At 37.4% G+C, this 20,767-nt stretch overlaps 1 protein-coding gene across 8 annotated transcripts in view; it reads right to left on the bottom strand.

Moving 5' to 3' along the window:
* The window catches only part of LOC124613172 (syntaxin-12-like), a 58,330-nt gene extending 38,009 nt beyond the window's left edge, over window positions 1-20,321 (bottom strand). For 3 of the 8 annotated variants that reach the window (XM_047141804.1, XM_047141800.1, XM_047141805.1), the window contains exons 1-2: window positions 12,717-12,914; window positions 3,695-3,764 (exon numbers count right to left, since the gene is read on the bottom strand). In XM_047141804.1, the coding sequence (XP_046997760.1) occupies window positions 3,695-3,764; window positions 12,717-12,879 (233 nt within the window). In that variant the 5' untranslated portion in view covers window positions 12,880-12,914. Of the gene's footprint in view, window positions 1-3,690; window positions 3,765-6,364; window positions 6,575-12,716; window positions 12,915-19,895 lie in introns of those variants that run through there. The other 5 variants (XM_047141802.1, XM_047141803.1, XM_047141807.1 and 2 more) reach the window with 5 other exon arrangements.
* Window positions 20,322-20,767: the final 446 nt, after the last annotated feature.

The raw sequence follows: 20,767 nt of genomic DNA, 5'->3' as shown, positions 1-20,767 counted from the left end.
CTGTTAAAGTGTACACACATCTTACCCTGTTTACTTGATCTGTGACTTTCATATTATTGCATCTTCCTTGAAATATATTTGTTCAACTTGAAGTTATAACATTTGGCTACGAGGTAGTGATTTTTCTTTCCCATCAATGACCCACATGTTTCCATGCCTACTTTAGAGCAACTATTACAAGGTCTCATAGAACAGCAAACGCTTCTCACAAATGCGATTTGTGATTTTGTCGTGGCATCAAATGCGGGGCGTCTCTTGTCGTTGTCTCTACCTCCTTTTCCTCCTTACGACAAGACAGCGGAAGACTGGTCTGATTATGAAGAACATCTTCGACAGCACTTCTTGGCATTTCATGTCACAGATGAACAAACATGTAAGTCTCTGTTCCTTTCATTGATTTCACCTCAAATGTATCGGTTGTTGTCGCAATTGGCTCCTTTGAAAGATCCTACGTCTTTGTCCTTTGCTGAAATGTGCTCACTTCTGTCTGTCTATTTTCAAAAGCAAATGCATGTGGTCACCTCTCGTGTTGCCTTTTATCGTTGTCAAAAACAACCGAATCAATCCTATCGCGCTTGGCCTGCTGAACTTCACGGCCTCAGTAGAAAGTGTCAATTTGTTACTGAAGTTCCTACGTCAATTCCATGGTATGGGATGCTATTATCCGATCAGCGCCCGACGAAGAAGTTAGGCAACATGCCCTTCAGTTGGCAAATCCAACTCTAGATGGAGTCCTATCCATCGCTCAGTCTTTTGAAATTTCTCACGCCGCTGGAGCGCAAATAGGGGCATGGGGCGACATTGGGGAAATACAACCTCTGTGCGATGTTGACGAAGCGTGTGGCATGTCCCCGCCGGCCGACGTGGCTGCAGTATGCTCCCAAGCACAGCCTCGGCCTAACCGTAAACAAACTTCTAAGAAACTGCAGCAAAACCCACGGTAACTTCCTTCATGTCCTTGGTGTTTTACGAAACATTCACGAGAAGATTGTCCACAACGTTGGGCCGTGTGTCACAAATGCAAAAAAAAGGGTCATGTGTCATCAGTTTGCAAATCCGACTGTATACATGATGTTCATGAACATGACGCTGATTCTGATTCTGTGTTGTCTGTCAATTGTACTTCTTCCCTTTCAGTGAAGTTATCCCTCACTGTCCAAATACATAGTATTTTCAAAAAAGCCACCCTAGCAAATACTTGGTCGAGATGTTCACATGCAAGTGGATACTGGTTCTGCTGCTACTATCATCAATTCTCAGACTTATCTTCAGTTGGGTTCTCCAATCCCGTCACCTGTCACTAGGCAATTACGGACTTACAATAAACAGAAGATTTCTCTCTTGGGACAATTTGATGCTGAGATATCTTACAAATCTGTCATTCGCACTGTTCCCATATTTGTGATCAACCATAGTAACGAGGAGAATCTTTATGGTTTTGATGCCTTTTGCGTTTTTGGGTTCTCCATAGATGACTCTGTCAATATCGTCTCTGATGCTATTCCTTATGCTCAATTGGATTCCTTGTCGACGACATTTTTGTCCCTTTTTTCTCCTGGGTTAGGCCATGCAAACGACTTTGAAGCTCATATCATGCTCAAACCCACGGCTCAGCCTAAGTTTTTTTGGGCTTGGCCCATTCCTGTGGCCCTTTGTGATCAGGTCAAACGGGAGCTGGATCGTCTCACTGCTTCAGGGGTCTTGCTTACTGTCACTTCCAGTGAGTGGTCCTCTCCTGTCATTGTCGTTGCGAAGCCAAATTGTGATATTTGTCTCTGTGGCGATTTCAAAGCCACTGTAAATGCTCAATGCCTTATCGACACTTACCCTAACGTCTCCTGGGTTTTACGCTGTATTCAGAAGGGTTGGCCAGATCGTCCATCCACTAAGACTTCTGATCCATTGTGGAACTACTGCGCTTTGCGTTACCGCCTCACAGCTGGGGATGGTGTTATCCTCCTTTCCACCGAAAATGCTTTGCCGTGTGTTGTGGTACCTGCGTCTTTGCATGCTTCGGTCTTACGCCTCCTTCACCAATGGCACTGGGGTGTCTTTCGCACAAAATCTCTGGTGTGCCGTCATGTGTACTGGCCCAGCATCGACTCTGAAATTGCACACATAGTCGCTGCCTGCGGCTCTTGTGCATCACAGGCTGCCACCCCGAAGTCATCTTTGTCACCGTGGCCTTCGCCTGAGAAGCCCTGGGAGCGTATTCATGCTTACTTCATGGGATCTTTTTAGGTACTTAATGGCTTCTCGTTATTGACACCTACTCTAACTTTCCTTTCATTGTCTGTTGCACGTCGCCTACCACCACGGCAACCACCAATGCTCTAGCTCACATTTTCTCTTTGGAAGGCCTTCCCTCTACTCTTGTTACTGATAATGGTCCACAATTTGCCTCTTCCAATTTTGCAGATTTTTGTGCCCATCACAGCGTCATGCATGTCACGGACCCTCCGTTCCATCCAAAGTCAAACGGTGAGGCCGAATGACTGGTCCACACATTTAAGGTTCAGATGAGGAAACTCCTGACTTCTTCTGCTGCTGATGATGCGCTTCTGCAATTTCTGTCTTCTTACCGTTTCACCCCCATGGGCGACCACAGCCCGGCTGAGCTCTTACATGGCCGACAGCCCCGCACGCTACTTCATCTTCTGCGGCCTTCCACCTCACGGCCGTGGGTGCCTCCGCTTGGCCGATTCACTGCCGACGACCTTTTATGGGTACGGGGATATGGCAGGTGGCCAAAATGGAGTCCTGGCCGCATCTTACGACACCATGGCCAACGCCTGTATGAAATCCAGATGGGCACAGGTGCTGCAGTGCGTCATTCGGACCAACTTCGGCAACACCTGTTCTGGATGCCGCTACACCACCTTCAGCTCTACCTGATGCTCGGGATACTGGAATCTCTCATTACTCACAACGCAGTCCTCTCACCATCATATCGGTGCCAGCACAAGAACTGACACCACCAGGAGACATGCCCATGCAGGAACCAGATGACCATCATCTGTCGGATCAACTCTACTCGCCTCCTTCTCCTCACGATGCGGACACATCGCCCATGTCTCCTGTTATAACAACCGGACTTGCCGCAATGGGCAGATTGGTGCACAGGACCCCAGCAGATTCAACCCCCACTTCTCCTGTCATCTCGACCCCATATCATCGGGGACACTTCCGTCCATATGGTAAGCCTCCTCCTCGAAAGTTTATGGCCAGTCAAACAACACCTATGGACATTAGCAATCTACAGGCTCCCTCCTTCAAGACCTGTGCAAAAACTTCAAAGGGTGGAAAAGTGTTGTGACTCGCCGATCTTTCAGAGTGCCGCCGTGCAGTTACGCGCGTCCTCTACATGCGGCGCTGTCTGCCAGCCATGTAGCAGCAGAGCCACCTAAGCAGCCCGCCAGCCAGCGGCCTCTAGGCTTGGACTCAGTTATGATTTGACTGTTAAAGTGTACACACTTCTTACCCTGTTTACTTGATCTGTGACTTTCATGTACTGCGTCTTCCTTGAAATATATTTGTTCAACTTGAAGTTATAACATGTATGATATATTACCCAGGATTTTTAAAATGGATGGTGTGTGACAGACAATAACTAAGTAAATAATGGTCCATGATTTCTGACCATTTGTTGCACATAAATGTGTTATATAATAATCATAAACTAGCACATACTCACAAACTGTTTTCAATTTCCCTGTGATTTTGGGTTCTTCCCATCTTGGAAAAAATCTTTTGCATTTCTGATACTGAAAATAAGTAACATACATTAAAAGGATAAAAATTAATCTTAAATATCAATTACAGAGAAAATAAGTACGTTAAGAGGTGTGAATCATCATCATAAACATTAATATATGATTAAAAACAAATCGTTAAATATTTGTGACAAATTAGAACATGATAGAGATTAGAAAATGGCCACTTTATCTTTCATTGCATTAAAATATATATCAGAGAACAACTTCACACTTAAGCTTAGTACTACCTTCACTTCATTTTTTCAAAAGTTAGTCAAACTGTAAGAATATTTTATCACAGTGACAAATCTGAGGTAGAGAAATCAAATACACATTGTACCTTTCCCTACAGAGCTTTGTGGAATGGTCTTTACAGAGATGATTTAGTATCAAGATTCTGAACTGGTCGTTAGTATATTCTCAAAAGAATCAATTGGAAGACAACTGTTAAAAACAGATAGGTATCCAGGATGGTCTCCTGCATGTAATTTTAACTTGTCACAATTGTTCAGGAAACATTATTCTGAGAAATAAGAGAATGATGTGTACAAAATACAGAGAATTTTCAATAATTCTTTTATAATAACTGAGTATAATCTTCCTTTTTTGAAGATAGGATTGTCTGTGGGTTTAGTATGCTCACTAGAATCACTAATAATATCTTTTTGGATGCTAATGTGTAACTAGGTTTGTGGGTAATTCATTTTCAGCAGCAGTTGAAATTTTGTAACTGTCTGAGGTCAATCTGGATAATTTCGTTAGCCATCTGGATTGGCCTGACACAGCTGCATCATTTCTGCTGCTTCCAAAACCAAATTACTGCAAGGCACTCAGATTCATCAACTGGCAGTGCCATTTTGTTTTAACCTCTCAAGAAATATTATACAATTCTGTGGCTCAGAGCTTTCAGTGTGCATAAGGATTGCAGATATTTTCATCTACATCTGCATCCATACTCTGCAAACCACCCCAAAATACATGGCAGATCATCACCCTACTGTACCACTTATCAAGGTTCCTCCCCTTTCCATTCGTATAAGGAGCATGGGAAGAATGATTGTTTGAATGCCTCTGTGCATGCTGCAATTATTTTAATCTTGTCCTCTCCATCCCTATGTGAGGAATACGTAGGGAATTGTAGTAAATTCCTAAAGTCATCATTTAAAGTTGTTTCTTGAAACATTGTTGGTATACTTTACAGGATACTTTACATCTCTCTTCAAGAATCTGCCAGTTCAGTTTTTTTTTTTAATTTTTTTTTAACACTCTTCCATGGGTCAGGGAAACCTGTGGCCATTTATGTCTCCCTTCTCTGTATATATTCAATACCCTTGTTAGTCCTATTTGGTATGGGTGTTGCACACATGGGTGCTCACATAGACAGTAAATGTAATTGGTCAGTTCACATTCTTCATCTATGTAAAAAAACTTAGCTCGGCAACATTTGCGTTACGGGTAATTTCTTCAGTGGCTGAAGTTGACACCATTAAGGTTGCCTACTTTGGCTACTTCCACTCATTGATGTCATATGCTATCATATTCTGGGGGAACCAACCACTTGCAAAAAAAGTTTTCACCATCCAAAAAAAAGCAATCAGAATAATATGTGGGGTCCATCAAAGACACTCTTGCAGGCACTTGTTTCGGAAGATAGGTATCCTAACAACTGCCTCACAGTATATTTTTTCCTTGCTAACCTTTGTGTGCAAAAATTATTCTATCTACCAAGACAACAGTAAATTCCATGGTTCTAACATCAGAAACAAAAACAATCTACATTTCGAAATGAAACGTCTCACTCTGGTACAAAAAGGAGTTTACTACTCCAGCATTAAGCTGTTCAATGCTCTACCACTACATATCAGATGTGTTCATACAGAACTGCCAAAATTTTAACAAGTTCTCAAAGATTACCTGACAGAGAAATCTTATTATACTGTGGATGAATATCTGAAAGAAAATGTATACCATCACTAAACTTATTGTGTCTAGAAGTAGTTCGATTGATTTTATTGTGCATTTGGGCATTAGCACACTTTTTGTAACAACAAATTGGCTGTACCTGTATTTACTCTTGTAGGCCTAATATCTGATTTAACTTTGTGCTCTTATCTTTAACCTTTATTTGAAACTCCTTTTTCTGTTAAATGGTTGTTATGTTATCTAGCTGACATTGTATCTGTTACGGTATTTATAGTATGTCTTACTTAAACTATGTACAATTTGGCATTGAATTGCCCTTGTATTTATTGTAAGTTTAAATTGAAACCTGTACAATTTGACACGTTCCATATCCTTGTGATTGGCTCACTAACTGGATCTATGGAACAAGAAATAAATAAATAAATGAGCAATATTCTAGAGTGGATCACGTGAATGATTTGTAAGCAATCTCCTTTGTAGGCTGATTGCACTTCCCCTATTATTCTTCTAATGAACTGAAGTTTGCCACCTGCAAACAAACAAAAAACTAATTGTGTAATTTTTTTTTTTTAGTTAAAACTTTATGACTACATTGGAATGTTCACAGATAAAATTGAGCAAAAGTTTTCTGAACATCTGTGAATCATGTAAGTGAGGCAGGACATGGGTACCAGTCTGGTACTCACGTAGTGGGCTTTGGGGAACCACCTAAAACCCACATCTAGGATGGCTGGCACATCGGCCCTCATCATTAATCCACTGGGCTGATTCAATCTGGGGATGATGCACCTACCTATCCCGGAAGTAGCACTTTATCGTGCATGGCTATCCAGGCAGGTATAAAAGAATCTGCATCTGATTTTGTCCATTACAAATGGTTTTTTGAAAGGCAGCAACTGCGAAAACAAGTTATTTATAAACAAATCCAATCTAAATCTATTCTCTGTTAACTAATAAATGACAGTACCATGGGCTTCATTGACACTCATTATGTTCATATTTCTGCAGAAAAGGCTGAACCTGATTAAACACAAAAGGTTTCAAAGACTTACATTCGTATCTGTACTGTACAAGCCACTATATGATATGTAGCAGAGGGTGCATATGACGGGGCCGAAAAATAACCAAAATACCCTTAGAAAATGTGTGTACTTTATTTTTGTCAAATACAACTTTAATGTCCCTAAAGGTACTCTCCATTAGAATTAATTCACTTGTCCAAACATTAATTCCAGTATTGGAAGTGCCTTTCAAATTCATCCTCTTTGGTACCTGCAAGGACCTTTAAGATACAGTGTTTTACATCATTGACATTGTCAGAACATTTTCCTTTCAAGTTCCTTTTCATCATATGGAACACAAAGAAGTACCAATGAGCTAAATCCGGTGAATAGGGAGCGTGGGCCAAGATAGTTATCTTTGTTGAGGCCAAAAAGGGGTGAACACTGGAAGCTATGTGCACAAAGCATTTTTATAATGTATAAACTGCTTGCTGGAATTCCACAAAGCTGTAAATATTGGTGCTAGACTTCACCATGGTCATTTTGTAACCTCCTGTCAGAATTGCTGATTTACTATCCGATTTTTGGTAGTTGAAACATCAGTAGTGTCAAATAATTTCACATTCAGTTTCACCTAACACACATTTTTTGAGGAGGCAAGCCAAGTAACTTCCATATTATTTTCTTTCTGGACCATTCTCCTTGCACCAGAACTTATCACCTTTGATGATCTTGTTAAAAAAAAATTAGGATCATCTTTCAATGTGTCCTTCATTTCACAATCTTGAATATACTAATCTGTGGTGAGAAGTCTGGGTACAAACTTTGCTGCCACTCTTCACGTTCCCAAATCAATATTCAAAATTAGTGGATTATTCCCTAGGACAACCCAGATAAGTCTTCAGGTCCATTGATTATCTGATGCTGATCTTCAAAGATGATATTGGAGATTTTGCCAATGTATTCTTCAGTTTGAGCAGTTGAATGATGACAAGAATAGGACTGAACTGTGATGACCATCTGCCCATTTTTAAACAAAGAAAATCATTCATACACTTGAATTTTTCTAAGAGCATATTCTTTGTATGTCGTTTAAATAATCATAGCAGTTTCCACTGCACTCATACTGAGAAAAAAAACAGAACTTCACAACTGCATGTTGTTCAGGAAAGTCAGCCATTTCCTCCCATCATGAGTGCACTGCAGACACTCACAAAGAACTGCCACTGAGATCAGACTTCTCACTGATGGGCCATGCCAATTACCAGACTGACATATGAGAGGTCCTGTAATAGCTATCTAGTTTAGGACAATAACTGATGAGACCCTTAAAAATTTCAACAACAACTTGCAAGAGATAGACTGGAGTCCAGAATACAGTGAAACAGATGTAAATAAAAAGTACAATAAAAAGTATAATAAACTTTTAAATGAATTTATGTCTCTCTTTGAAGCTACCTTCCTCCAAAAAAATAATTATAAACAGCCATGTAAGCACTGACAAGAATAAATTGCTCAGTTCATGAATGTAAACATCCTGCAGTGCAAAGAGGATGCTGCATAGTTCCCTCAAAGCTAGGAATGACTCAAAGAAATAGCAGTACTACAAACTTTACTGTAGCACTCTAAAGAAGGTAATAAATATGTGCATAAAAACTTAAACTAACAAATTAAAAACAATTTGGAATGTGATAAAGATGGAAACCATGGACACAGGAACCATGACACAGGTACAAATTAAACAAGGTAACAATATTATAAAGAAACCATAATGGTTGCAGAAACATTGAACAAACATTTTTTTGACTGGAGCAGAGAAGGCAGGCTGTAAAGGAGATGTGGATGAAGCAATTGCTCTTCTACAGAAAGTTATCAGCAACGGAACTCCCAGATATCCTTACCTTGTGTTACATTAAATGAGACTGAAAGAATAAGTAAGTCATTAAATGTAAAAATTCCATTGGTGTGGACAATATTTCTGGTAAAATACTGAAATATTGTTATAAATATATAGGTCCAGTCTTATGCAACAAATTCAGTACATCTCTCAAAGAAGAAATGTCCCTAACAGATTAAAACTGGTTGCAGTGATACCTCTCTTTAGAAAAAGTGAAAAAATAATGTCAAAAACTATCACCCAGTCTCCCTTTTAACTATCTTTTAAAAATTCTTGAAAAACTTGTGCACAGTTTGAGTGTCTATTGTCTCAACTTCAGCAGTCTCCTTGACAATAGTCAATTTGGGCTTCATAGTTGTTTTTGTACTGAACAAGCAATATTCTCTTTTAACAATCAAGTTCTGGAAGCCATTAACAAGAAAATTTCTCCAGTAGGTATTTTTTATGATCTCTTGAAAACTTTTGATTGTGTAAAACATCAGATTCTTTTGAAAAATACAGAATATTGTGGTTTAGGTGGTATTGTTGATTCATTGCTTCAGTCATACTTAAAGGACCAAGAGCAGCGAACCTGCCTTATCTGAACGGATGGTGTTAACTTGTGGTGTGCCACAATGCTCCGTTTTAGGTTTGCTGCTATTTCTTATTTTCAATTACGACATCCCTCTTTATTCCAATACTAAGAGGAAATTTACTCTTTATGCAGATGATACTATGATTCTTATTGCTGAACTGTCCAGTAACGATCTTGAACAAACTACAAACAAAATTTTCCCTGAAATTTTAATTTTAATTTTTTTTCTTTTTTTCAAATAGTCTTTACTCAGTGCAGATTAAACCCATTGTATGAGGTTATTTACACCACAAAGAAATCATGAGGAAATGAGCATAAAGTGCAGAGGTCAACCAATACAAAAAGTTGAGGATACAGAATTCCTGGATGCATATATAGACAGCAAATGTAATGACCAATTATATTTGCTGTCTATATATGCACCCAGGAATTCTGTATCCTCAACTTTTGTATTGGTCTTCATCTTTTTAAAAGACTTAACTCAGCAGTATTAGCAATACAAATTATTGCTTCTGTGGCTGAAGTACATGCCATTAAAGCTTCCCGCTTTGGCTATTTTCATTCATTAATGTTACATACCATTATATTCTTTGGGAATCAACCTCTCACAAAAAAAAATTTCACTGCACGAAAAAGACTATCAGAATAATGAGTGCTGTTCATCACACACTCTCTTGTAGGTATTTGTTTCAAAAGATGGGTATCCTTACCACCCTGTCACCGTATAGTTTCTTCCTGTTGGATTTTATCTGTAACAGCCTTTTTCTGTACAAAGACAACAGAAAAGTGAATACAACACAGGAACCAAAAACGGTTTACACATTGAATTTGAAAAGCCTAAATCTGCCTCAAAAAGGAGTTTATTACTCCTGCAGTAAGCTGTTTAATGCACTCCCACTGCATATCAAATCCCTTCATAAATCATTGCAAAAGTTCAAATAAATTCTGAAAGAATACCTAATAGGGAAACCTTTTTATAAGGTCAATGAATTTTTGAGAGAAAATGGATACTGTCACTAGACTTATAATTGCTTTACAAATCTTATATTGAGCACTATCATTAGCATTCAAAAATTTTGGTTTTAGTATTCATGCATTTATTTATTGGTTGTAATACTTAGTTTAACTCTGCTTACTGCATATATTACTGATCCTTCTTCAGTGTAACACAACATTCTGCTAATTGCCTATATGTTCTTAACTTGATATTATATTTACATTGTATCCTTTATTGTATTTATGTAAGTTACATCTAAACTATGTACAATTTGATATTTTCCATATCCTTGTGACTCACTGGCTACTGGGATCTACTGAACACAAAATAAATAACTAAGGATGTTTCCCTCTGTTATATTCATAATTAAAATATGAGGTATACTTGATGATTTGCATTACACAGAAACAGTAATTGGACTTGATAATAAGAAATTTAGATTGCAAGGTTCAACTTATCAAATGTAAATGATTTACTAACTACAGAAATCATTCTAATCATTTGCAACAATACTGATTACTGTTTGATCTCTGACATAGCAAGATATATTAATTTGTTTCACTATTCAGATCTCCAGAAATTTGTAACCTGTCACTCTTGCTATGCAAAAATACTTTCCTATCTTTTTAACATACCTTGTGCTTTACTTCCTCCTACTTTTTGTCGCCTGCCTTCCTTCCTCCCAAAATGGATGTTTGCACTGCACATCTGAACTGGTCTATTTATGCAAACTCTGCAAGGTTTCCAATAATTTCAAGCTCTTTAATTTCATCATCAAATGCTACCTAGTTTAACTGTATGGATATATTATTGTGGAAATTAACTTACTTCAATGGGGTAGTTCTTTTTATGAGCCAAGTCAGAACCACAATGAATATGTTTTATTTGTTGCAGGCTCCAACAGCTTTGCTGACTGAGTCCCAATATTTATTTCTTAAAATTTCCCTGAATTTGACATTATTCTTCAATAGTATTCATAGTTATTGATTTAAAGTTATTATCATACAGGATGTCACAGGAATACAACAGGAACAATCTTTCAAATAAAAAATTCTACTAAATATTGGCTCTATAATGCACACCTTAAGTAAGACCTATGAACGCTTCTTCATCTTCAATACTGCAAGCTCTTTGGTTTACATATTTTGAGAGGTGGTAGTATTGACAAAAACAAAAACCAATTGTCCAGCGATCATTGGCTCCAAGGTACATACCTTAAGGGCTATGAACACATCTTCACCTTCGATACTGTGAAACAAATCTCTTCTACTGAAGAGTTCATACCTCTTTTTCTTTGTTTTGATCAATACTACCGCCTCCCAAAATATGGGAAGCAAAGAGCTTGCAGTATAAGAGACTTGTTTCACAGCATCAGACATGGAGAGGTGGTCATTTATCTTAAGGTATGCATTTTAGAGCCCATGTTTACTAGACTTTTTTGCCTCAAATGATAATTCCTGTCATGTCCGTGAATATTGAACATTCCTCCTGGGGCACCCTGTATTTAAGGACCAAGATTTACCATAAATGATCTGAGATTTGGCCATTTATGGCATCTGTTAAGATTATCTCATAATAATTTTTGATAAAAACAAAGATGAGGTGACTTACCGAACAAAAGCGCTGGCAGGTCGATAGATACACAAACAAACACAAACATACACACAAAATTCAAGCTTTTGCAACAAACTGTTGCCTCATCAGGAAAGAGGGAAGGAGAGGGGAAGACAAAAGGAAGTGGGTTTTAAGGGAGAGGGTAAGGAGTCATTCCAATCCCGGGAGCGGAAAGACTTACCTTAGGGGGAAAAAAGGACAGGTATACACTCGCACACCCGCACATATCCATCCACACATACAGACACAAGCAGACATATGTCTGGAGAGCTGCATCAGGTCAGTCTCTGGACTGAGGACCACAATAACTGTTACAACAAATTTTTTATTTTGTCATATCTGTTGTATACTTTGTTCAGTAAACTGTTTGTTGTCAGAAAGGTATTCAGGTTGAGAGGAAAATGAATATCACAAATCTGATGGTGATTAAATAAAAACCACAACCTATGCCAGTTAGACAACATGTACTCATGGTAGATCTTAAGGTATGCATTTTAGAGCCCATGTTGACCAGACTTTTTGGTTTCAAATTAGCATTCCTGTCATTAAATGATCATTCCTGTCATTAAATATCCACACAGTTCAGCAAAAGAGGGGACTTAACACAGTCCCAACATCATTTGGCATTACTGGTCCTTACATTTATGGACACACTTAGTACAGGATGGTGGAAAATGTGATGAGATAAATAAGAATTTCATCGTCAATAGTTAAAGATAAGATTTTATAATTTCTTATAGTGACATTCCACGAGATTCTGTAATTGCAACCACGAGGTTGTGTGATACCATCCTGTGGTGTAAAAAAGAAAGAGATAAAAGAACATCATGAAGAGATAGCGGCTTAAGTGTGTTTTGTATTGCTAGCATACTATATATCTCATTTTTATTTCTTCTTTGCCTGCTGACACTAGACATATACAGCAACATGAGTCAGACAGAACGGTAGCACTTACCATTTTTGGAGATTTCCTGCAAAGTTCTAGTAATTTCTTCTGTAATTTTTTGCTTATTATTATCATCTATTATGGTAGCCTCATTGGATTGAAAATGGTTATCAGGTGAATCCATTTTCTTGTAGGATATGTACTCTGTCCTAGAGCAAAACATAACATTCATATCATATTTTATTCACAGTTACTGCTTGTATTTCATAGTAGGATATCAAAGTAAACACAGAATATATTTCTGCTTTATGCTTGATAAGCAAGAGATACTACATTAACAGAAAATTTTAAAAAGATTTTTTTTTTTAATTTTAAGAAACAACTATTATTGATGCATGATGATATGTAACTTCATTTTATGCCTAATATTTATTAGCTCCAAACATATGGAACCAAAATATGTTTCCCAAATTGTAATTTTAGTGCATATCAAGTTTATATAATATTTTTATTATGCTGTACAATGTTATCCCATTCCTCAATACTTTGTTGCACTCCAATTTTATTGTTCCCTTTAATTCTATTTTAAAAGCATATGAATGTGTGTCACAACTCAAATGCGTGAAAAATGGGTTGGCCTGTAACTGCACAAATGATTGGATGGGGAGGGGACAATAGTAGTGGTGTGGGTTCCATTGCAAGTGTTGGTCACATTGCATGAAAAGTATTGAACCCTCTTATTTGCTTCTTTTGATATAAATTTAATGATCTTGCACACTCTTTTACACGCTTAATTCTTAGGTACGTTTGCTTCACCTACTGAGTTGGGAGACTACAACACCACACTGTGTAGGACTTGTGTAAAATAGAAACTTTAATGAATTAGGTGAAATGCAACTGAGGCTGGCTTCCTTGCAAAATAGAAATATTGTCTCACCCACTACACAGAATGAGAATGTGTCTTCCATAGATAAAGTAACTTATCCTTCATGTAATCCATAGTAAAATAGTCCCTGTCTTAGCCGGCCGGTGTGGCCGTGCGGTTAAAGGTGCTTCAGTCTGGAACCGCGTGACCACTACGGTCGCAGGTTCGAATCCTGCCTCGGGCATGGATGTGTGTGATGTCCTTAGGTTAGTTAGGTTTAATTAGTTCTAAGTTCTAGGCGACTGATGACCTCAGAAGTTAAGTCGCATAGTGCTCAGAGCCATTTGAACCAGTCCCTGTCTTAAGTAGATGCTGTCTTATTTCTGCAACCTGACAAAAGATGAACAGACCTACAACAGGAACATTGCAAGCGGCTTAAATGTTAATCTTAAAAAAGTCATATGATGTATTCCAGATAAACAATAATGACTTACAAGTAATAGTAATGGCAGGTATTAACCACTATCCAACAAATGAAAATTTGTGTGTAAAATCCTTTTGTATCCAAATAAATAAGAAATTGAAGGGCCATGGATATACAGACATGCTAATCAAACAGTTTGTTGAAGTTTCCATTTTCTTCAGTCTTCTTCTTCTTGTGCCGTCTCCTCTAAGAAGGTTGGCTGTCATCATGGCAATTTCTGATCTTGATTTGGCTGATCTAAGGAGTTCTGACGTTGAACAGTTGTACCAATTTTTTAAATTGTCAATCCAGGATGTCCGTCTTCTACCCCTCATTCTCTTCCCACAAATTTTCCCTTCTAGTATTATTTGCAATATTTTTTAATTTACTCCCCTAATAACATGGCCTAAATATTGTAGCTTCCTTACTTTAATAATTTTAATTAATTCTTTTTCCTTTCCCATTCTTCTTAGGACATCTTGATTAGTAATCCTCGACACCCAACTAATTCTAAGAATTCTTCTATATGCCCACATTTCAAAAGCTTCTAAACTGTTCATGTCCTTCTTTTTCAATGTCCACGCTTCCATTCCGTATAATAATTTTGAGAATACATAGCATCTTAGCAACCTCATTTTTGTGTTTAAACAAATGTCTCTCGAACAGAATGCATTTTTCATCTTATTAAAGATACTTCTGGCCTGTACTATTCTCGATTTAATTTCTTCTGAGCTTTCAATCTCCTCATTTACAATTGTTCCGAGATATTTAAATTTACGTACTTGATCGACTCTTTCCCTATTGATTGTAAGATTTTCTTGTTGGTGTGTTTTAGATATCACCATGAACTTAGTCTTGCTTACGTTAAGAGTCAAGCCAAATTCTTCACTTTTTTCTGCGACTTTGTCAAGAAGTAATTGTAGATCTTTGAGGTTTCCAGCTAGTAGTGCAGTGTCATCAGCAAACCTAACATTGTTAATGTTTAGCCCATTCACTTTAATGCCAGCTATTTCATCTGATAGAGCTGCCTGGATTATGTCTTCTGAATACATATTAAACAATAAGGGTGAGAGAACGCAACCTTGTCTCACACCCCTCTTTATTTCTATATCATTCGATAACTCATTTTCTACCTTCACGGTTGCGGTTTGATTGTAGTAGAGGTTATATATAATGCGGATGTCTTTCTTATCAAGTGTTTTCTTTTCTAACAATTCTATGAGATGATCATGACGAACTTTGTCAAATGCTTTATTATAATCCAGGAAGCACACATATAGTGGCTGGTTAACCTCCATACATCGTTGCGCTAATATGTTAAAAGCAAACAATGCTTCTCTTGTACCGAGGGAACTTCTAAAACCGAATTGTGTTTCACTTATACCTTCTTCTACTTTTTTGTATATTCGTTGGTGTATAACTTTTAGAAATATCTTTAAGGTGTGACTCATTAAGCTTATTGTACGGTGATCATTACAAGTTTTGGCATTAGTCTTTTTGGGTAATGTAACAAAGGTAGATGTCAACCAATCCCTAGGAATAATTCCCGAATTATAAATATCATTAAACAATTGTACAAATATATCTATATGGTCTATTCCTATGAGTTTCAGGATGTCATTTGGTATCTTATCCGGTCCAGGGGCTTTTCCTGTCTTTGATTTGTTGATAACATGTAATATTTCTTCTTTCGATATGCTTGGTCCTCGTTCTCCGATCATGTTATCATAAAATTTTTGATCTTTTCTTGTATCTTCAAATAGTTCTTTGACATATTCTGTCCACCTGTCCAGTTTACCTTTAACATCAGGAATTATTTTGTCATTTTTATCTAACAATAAACTTGTACTTTTCTTTTTATTAAGTCCAGCTAAATCTTTAACTTTTTTGTGTAAGTTGAAACTATCATGTCTTGTTTCATAACTCTCAATTTCAGAGCATTGTTCCTTGTACCATTCTTCTTTTGCTCGCCGTGTTTCTTTTCGTATTTCTGCATGTAATCTTTTATACTCACTTTCATCTCTATTTTTAAGTATTCTTCTTTGTTCCATCAATTGTAATATCTTCTCTGTCATCCACTTCTTTTTCATGTTGTCGTGTTTGGTCGCCATTGTGTTTTTACATGCATTATTTAATGTGTCTTTTATAAGTTCCCATTTGCCATCAATGTCTTCTGTTTGATTATTCTTTATCCTAACTAATTCCTTATTAATCTCTTCAGAAGTCTTTTGTTTAGTCAAGGGGTCTCTTAGAATAGTTGTATTTATATAGTCCTTCTTTTGTTTCTTTTGTATGGCTTTCAGTTTCACATGTTTCTTCAGTACAATTTCTTATTATGTTGACATGCAGGTGAAAATGCTATCAAATATTAATTTCATACCTGTCGTTACATGGAACAATGAGTGAATTATTTTTTTTTCAATTGTTACTATAATAATGGATTAATATGAATAGTAAAAGATGTATCCATTATAATAATATCAAGGCAATTCTTTTTTACCTATAACTTGTAATACTTATGAGGTCTAACAAGAAATGTAATTATGAGATTTTTGTGTGTTAGAGCATAACTTTGAACTGTATCCTTATGCTCAATGGCAATTAGGCTGCATTAGACAAGCCACTTACTGCAGAAATGTCTTTATGCTTTGTAGTAAATATGATGCATAAGGTCTGAAACAAACAAGATGAGACTGATTGTGTAAAAAGTACTTATAAATTATGTTCAGTTAGTGATGATTGCCATCAAAGTAAAATCCATCTGACTTCATACACATCTGCATTTGTTCTAGCCTTTCCAAGTCATACACATCTGCATTTGTTCTAGCCTTTCCACGGCCATGACCTTAACTGACTTTGTTTGTGTGAGGCTACACAGGATCTACATCAGATTTGTTCCTGGGTCAAGTAAACTGCTCATACCCTGCAACTGTATTTCTCAGTTTTGATGAAACTTTCCACAGAGTAGACATATCCCACCAATAAGTCATTAGAAATGTAAGCAGTTTCATTTTTTTTTGTGAAGGTATGTATTTGTAAATATTAAGTAACAGTTGGAATATCATTGAGCAGTGTGGTGCAGTGGTTAGCCCACTGGACTTGCAGTTGGGAGGATGACATGTCCAACCATCCTGATTTAGGTTTTCCATGACTTCCCTAAATCACTTCAGGCAACTGCCAGGATGGTCCCTTTGAAAGGACATGGCTGATTTCCTTCCCCATCCCTCCCTAATCCAGTGAGACTTATGACCGCTCTGATTGGTCGCCTGCTCCCAAAGCAGCCAACCAACCCATGCACCTCAGTTGGAATATAAACAATATTATGAAAAGGAAAGATTGCTATTCATTGTACAGCTGACACACTGAGTTGCAGACAAGTACAACAACTAAACTGTTACATGCTGAGCTTTCAATCAAAGTCTTCTTCACAAAAGAGAGGAAAACAGCCACACATTCACACAAGGAAACACTCCTCACACACATATGACTGCTATCTCTGGCCAGAGCACATGTGACCAATATCTCTGCTGTAGATAGTGGTTAGTGGCCAGGTGTGTATGAAGTGAGGCTCCCTGTGTGAATGTGCACCTGTTTTCCTCTCTTTTCTGAAGAAGGATTTTGTCAAAAGATCAGCATGTAGTAGTCTTTTTGTTGTGCTTGTCTGCCACTCAATATGTTATCTTCATGGTAAGTAGCAATCAATCTATTTTCACAATATTGTTGTTATTAAGTAACAGTGATAGATAAAAAGTAGATGAATGGTGGAAAAGATGTAGCAGCTTTAAAGTCAATTTTTACTGCTAGAAATCATTTCAATAAGGTTATCATGGATTGTGGAGACCTTAGTGCATGATTTTCTGCCATATAGTAATGATTCAGGGTTAACATCTGGCACTGGATTATTTTCACAGTGAAATTCCCTACAAGAACTGAAGGATGTAGTGCTACAGCTAAAGGCAATTTGTTTTTCAATCCAACAACCTTCAGCTATTTAGTTGTAGAACCAATAGTCAAAGGTTTATCCAATAATGACAGTCAAATGTTAACAATAACATATATTGCCTGACAAAAATAGTGAAGTATCCAGAATACATTGTTGATTGTCAATGTAATTTCATACACATACACACCACTGGCAGGTAAGTAAATCGTTAGAGCTGCAATTCACTGTAACATGTAGAATAGCCACCAGAGTGCTTTAGGTTTGTTCATATTTAGTGTTATTATAAGGGGTGGAAGACTATATAAGGGGATGGGAACAGCATCAGTTGTTGTGTGATCTCTCTGAAGGATAGATAGATGCCTCATACTCTTGTGAGACTGTGTTTTCAGTATGTGATGGTATCTGAAATGGGCCTCATTGTGGGTTTCCATTTGGCCAGCTGGTAAAGTCATGTAATATCAAGATTTGTGGGACATTCAGATGTGGCAGTGGCCTGATGTTGGTCTGCATGGATATGAAAGGGCAGGAATACTCACCATCAAGGTTCCAGATGACTACATATGACCATCACAATGGAGGATTGCTATCTTGTGCACCAAGCACATCATACCGCTTCATGTCTGTGCCTGTCATTTGTCAACAAGTAGTGAACACCCTGCAACATTCAGTGACATCTTGCACAATTGGTCAGAGACTAGCAGCATCCAGACTAGGGAATTACTGCCCCATGTGTAGGCTCCCATTAAAACCACAACACAAACAGCTGCATTTTGAATAATGCCATGAGCAGGAACCATGGACTGCTGATGAATGGCATCACGTCATCATATTCAGTGATGAATTGTGGTTCTGCACTTCTTGAATGACCATTGTCAGTGAGTATGGAATTGGCCTGGGAAGAGGTCCCATTATTCCAATGCTTTGTAGAGGGACAACAGTGTTACTGCTTGCATCATGGTGTGGGGAATCATCAAGAATGACTTCACAACTCTGCTAGTAGTAATTGAGGGAAATTTTATGGAACAATAATATTTTATGGCACAACTGAGTTGGTGTTCAACAACAAAAGTAAGCACGTATAGAGTCCTATAACATGACATTATTTATAAAGGTAACTATTGCAGCATGAAGTAAACTTGAGGAGCAGTCACATTCCTAGGCATATACACAGTCAGAAATTTGAGTTGGACTTTGCATATAGAATATCTAGCAAGTAAATTAAACAGCCTTGCAATTGCTATGGAAATTTTAGCCAGTTCCACACATAAGGACACCAGAAAAATACTACAGCTACTTTGAATCTGTTATTATATATGGCATAATTCTTTGGGGAAACTTGGGAAATGTTACACGAATTTTTAAGTTGCGAAAAAGAATCATTTGTAACATGTGCACCGTACAGCCGAGGGCATCATGTCAACCATTATTTAAAGACATAGAAATATTAACTGCTCCCTCTTTGTACCTCTTTGATGATTCTTTTCCTACACAGCAGCAGTGGTGGATACATATGCACCCCCCCCCCCCCCCCACCCCTCCCTTACAGGGCTTCAGGGCTAACAGCGCTGCAGCCGCCCCCACCAGTTGGCCCGCACGCTATTCATTTGTTTCTTTCGTCAGTCAACTCAATTGAATCGAGTTATCGACTAGTTGTACTTTCCCATTTTCCACACGCGTCCGTGTCATCGTGTTTTACACGTTTCTGTCTGGCACATAGGGATCTACTTGATGGCTTAGCTCTGTTGAATACTCACCCTGACACTGATTGTCCTATTGATGATGTAATTAACCAATTTGCCAGGAAGAATAGGCTCATAGAACTCATCATTTAAGGAAGAGAAACACAAATGTAACTTTTTTAGATCATAAGATGGCATTGTCTTGTACAAGTGTATAATCAGTTTAAACAAAACTTTCTAAACATTTGCATGTGACTTTTTTTTTAATTACATTAAAAGTAAAGGTAGCTCAAGATACCTTTAGTGCCCTCTCCTTGAGGTTTTCTGTATCTGCCACTGCACAGCAGAGCTGATCTATTTAAAGGAAAAAAGAAAAGAAGCATTTTGAACACTCATACTACACAAGACATAAAGGAAACTTTATGCTCACCTCACAGCACTTCACGCTGTGTGCTCAGACTCCTCAGTATATAGCCATGAAAATTCACAACACAATAAAGCATGTGACATAATGAATTTGAAGATAAATATTTTAAAAAGCAAGTTACGTAATTTTCTAATTGAATGATATTACTACCCTGTGGAAGATTTCCTGAAGGATGAAGTGATACTTTGAGCTGGACCCCTAAAATGGAATAAAAATTTTTGATAGTTACAGTGGGTGTAAATACTGTAAGATCGACAAATTTTAAACAAGTAAATTCTTCACAAAGTAACATTGTTAAGTGTGACAAAATTTCAAATAAGTGAAATGTAACCTTGACATGTCTCCTGTACATCAGATACATGTTCTGAAATTCTGTATGTTATGAGATGAATAAAACACATTTCACAATACAATTGACTGAATGAATTGCTTTTTTTTTATTTTTTTATTTATTTATTTATTTATTTTTATTTATTTATTTTTTTTTTTTTTAAAATTGGTCAAGTTTTATCATACAACCCAAATTGTACAATTGATATTGGATAGGTCAAATAAAAGTTCAATAACACATAGTATTAACAAATAGTAAGCAAGTTACAATTAGGTATCCATTCTTACTATTTAATTTGTGACACTAACTTATGAGGCCGTAAATTCAGTAACCAGTAACTATCTGACTCAAAGAAGGCAGTGAATGGGGTAATATTTTGATATTTTTCATCTCAATGCTTCATTCATTTATT

This window comes from Schistocerca americana, chromosome 4 (assembly GCF_021461395.2).
Source record: "Schistocerca americana isolate TAMUIC-IGC-003095 chromosome 4, iqSchAmer2.1, whole genome shotgun sequence".
NCBI classification, from domain to species: domain Eukaryota; kingdom Metazoa; phylum Arthropoda; class Insecta; order Orthoptera; family Acrididae; genus Schistocerca; species Schistocerca americana.
The sequence above is the reverse complement of the archived record's forward strand: the minus strand, read 5'-3'. Positions and strand labels throughout refer to the sequence as shown.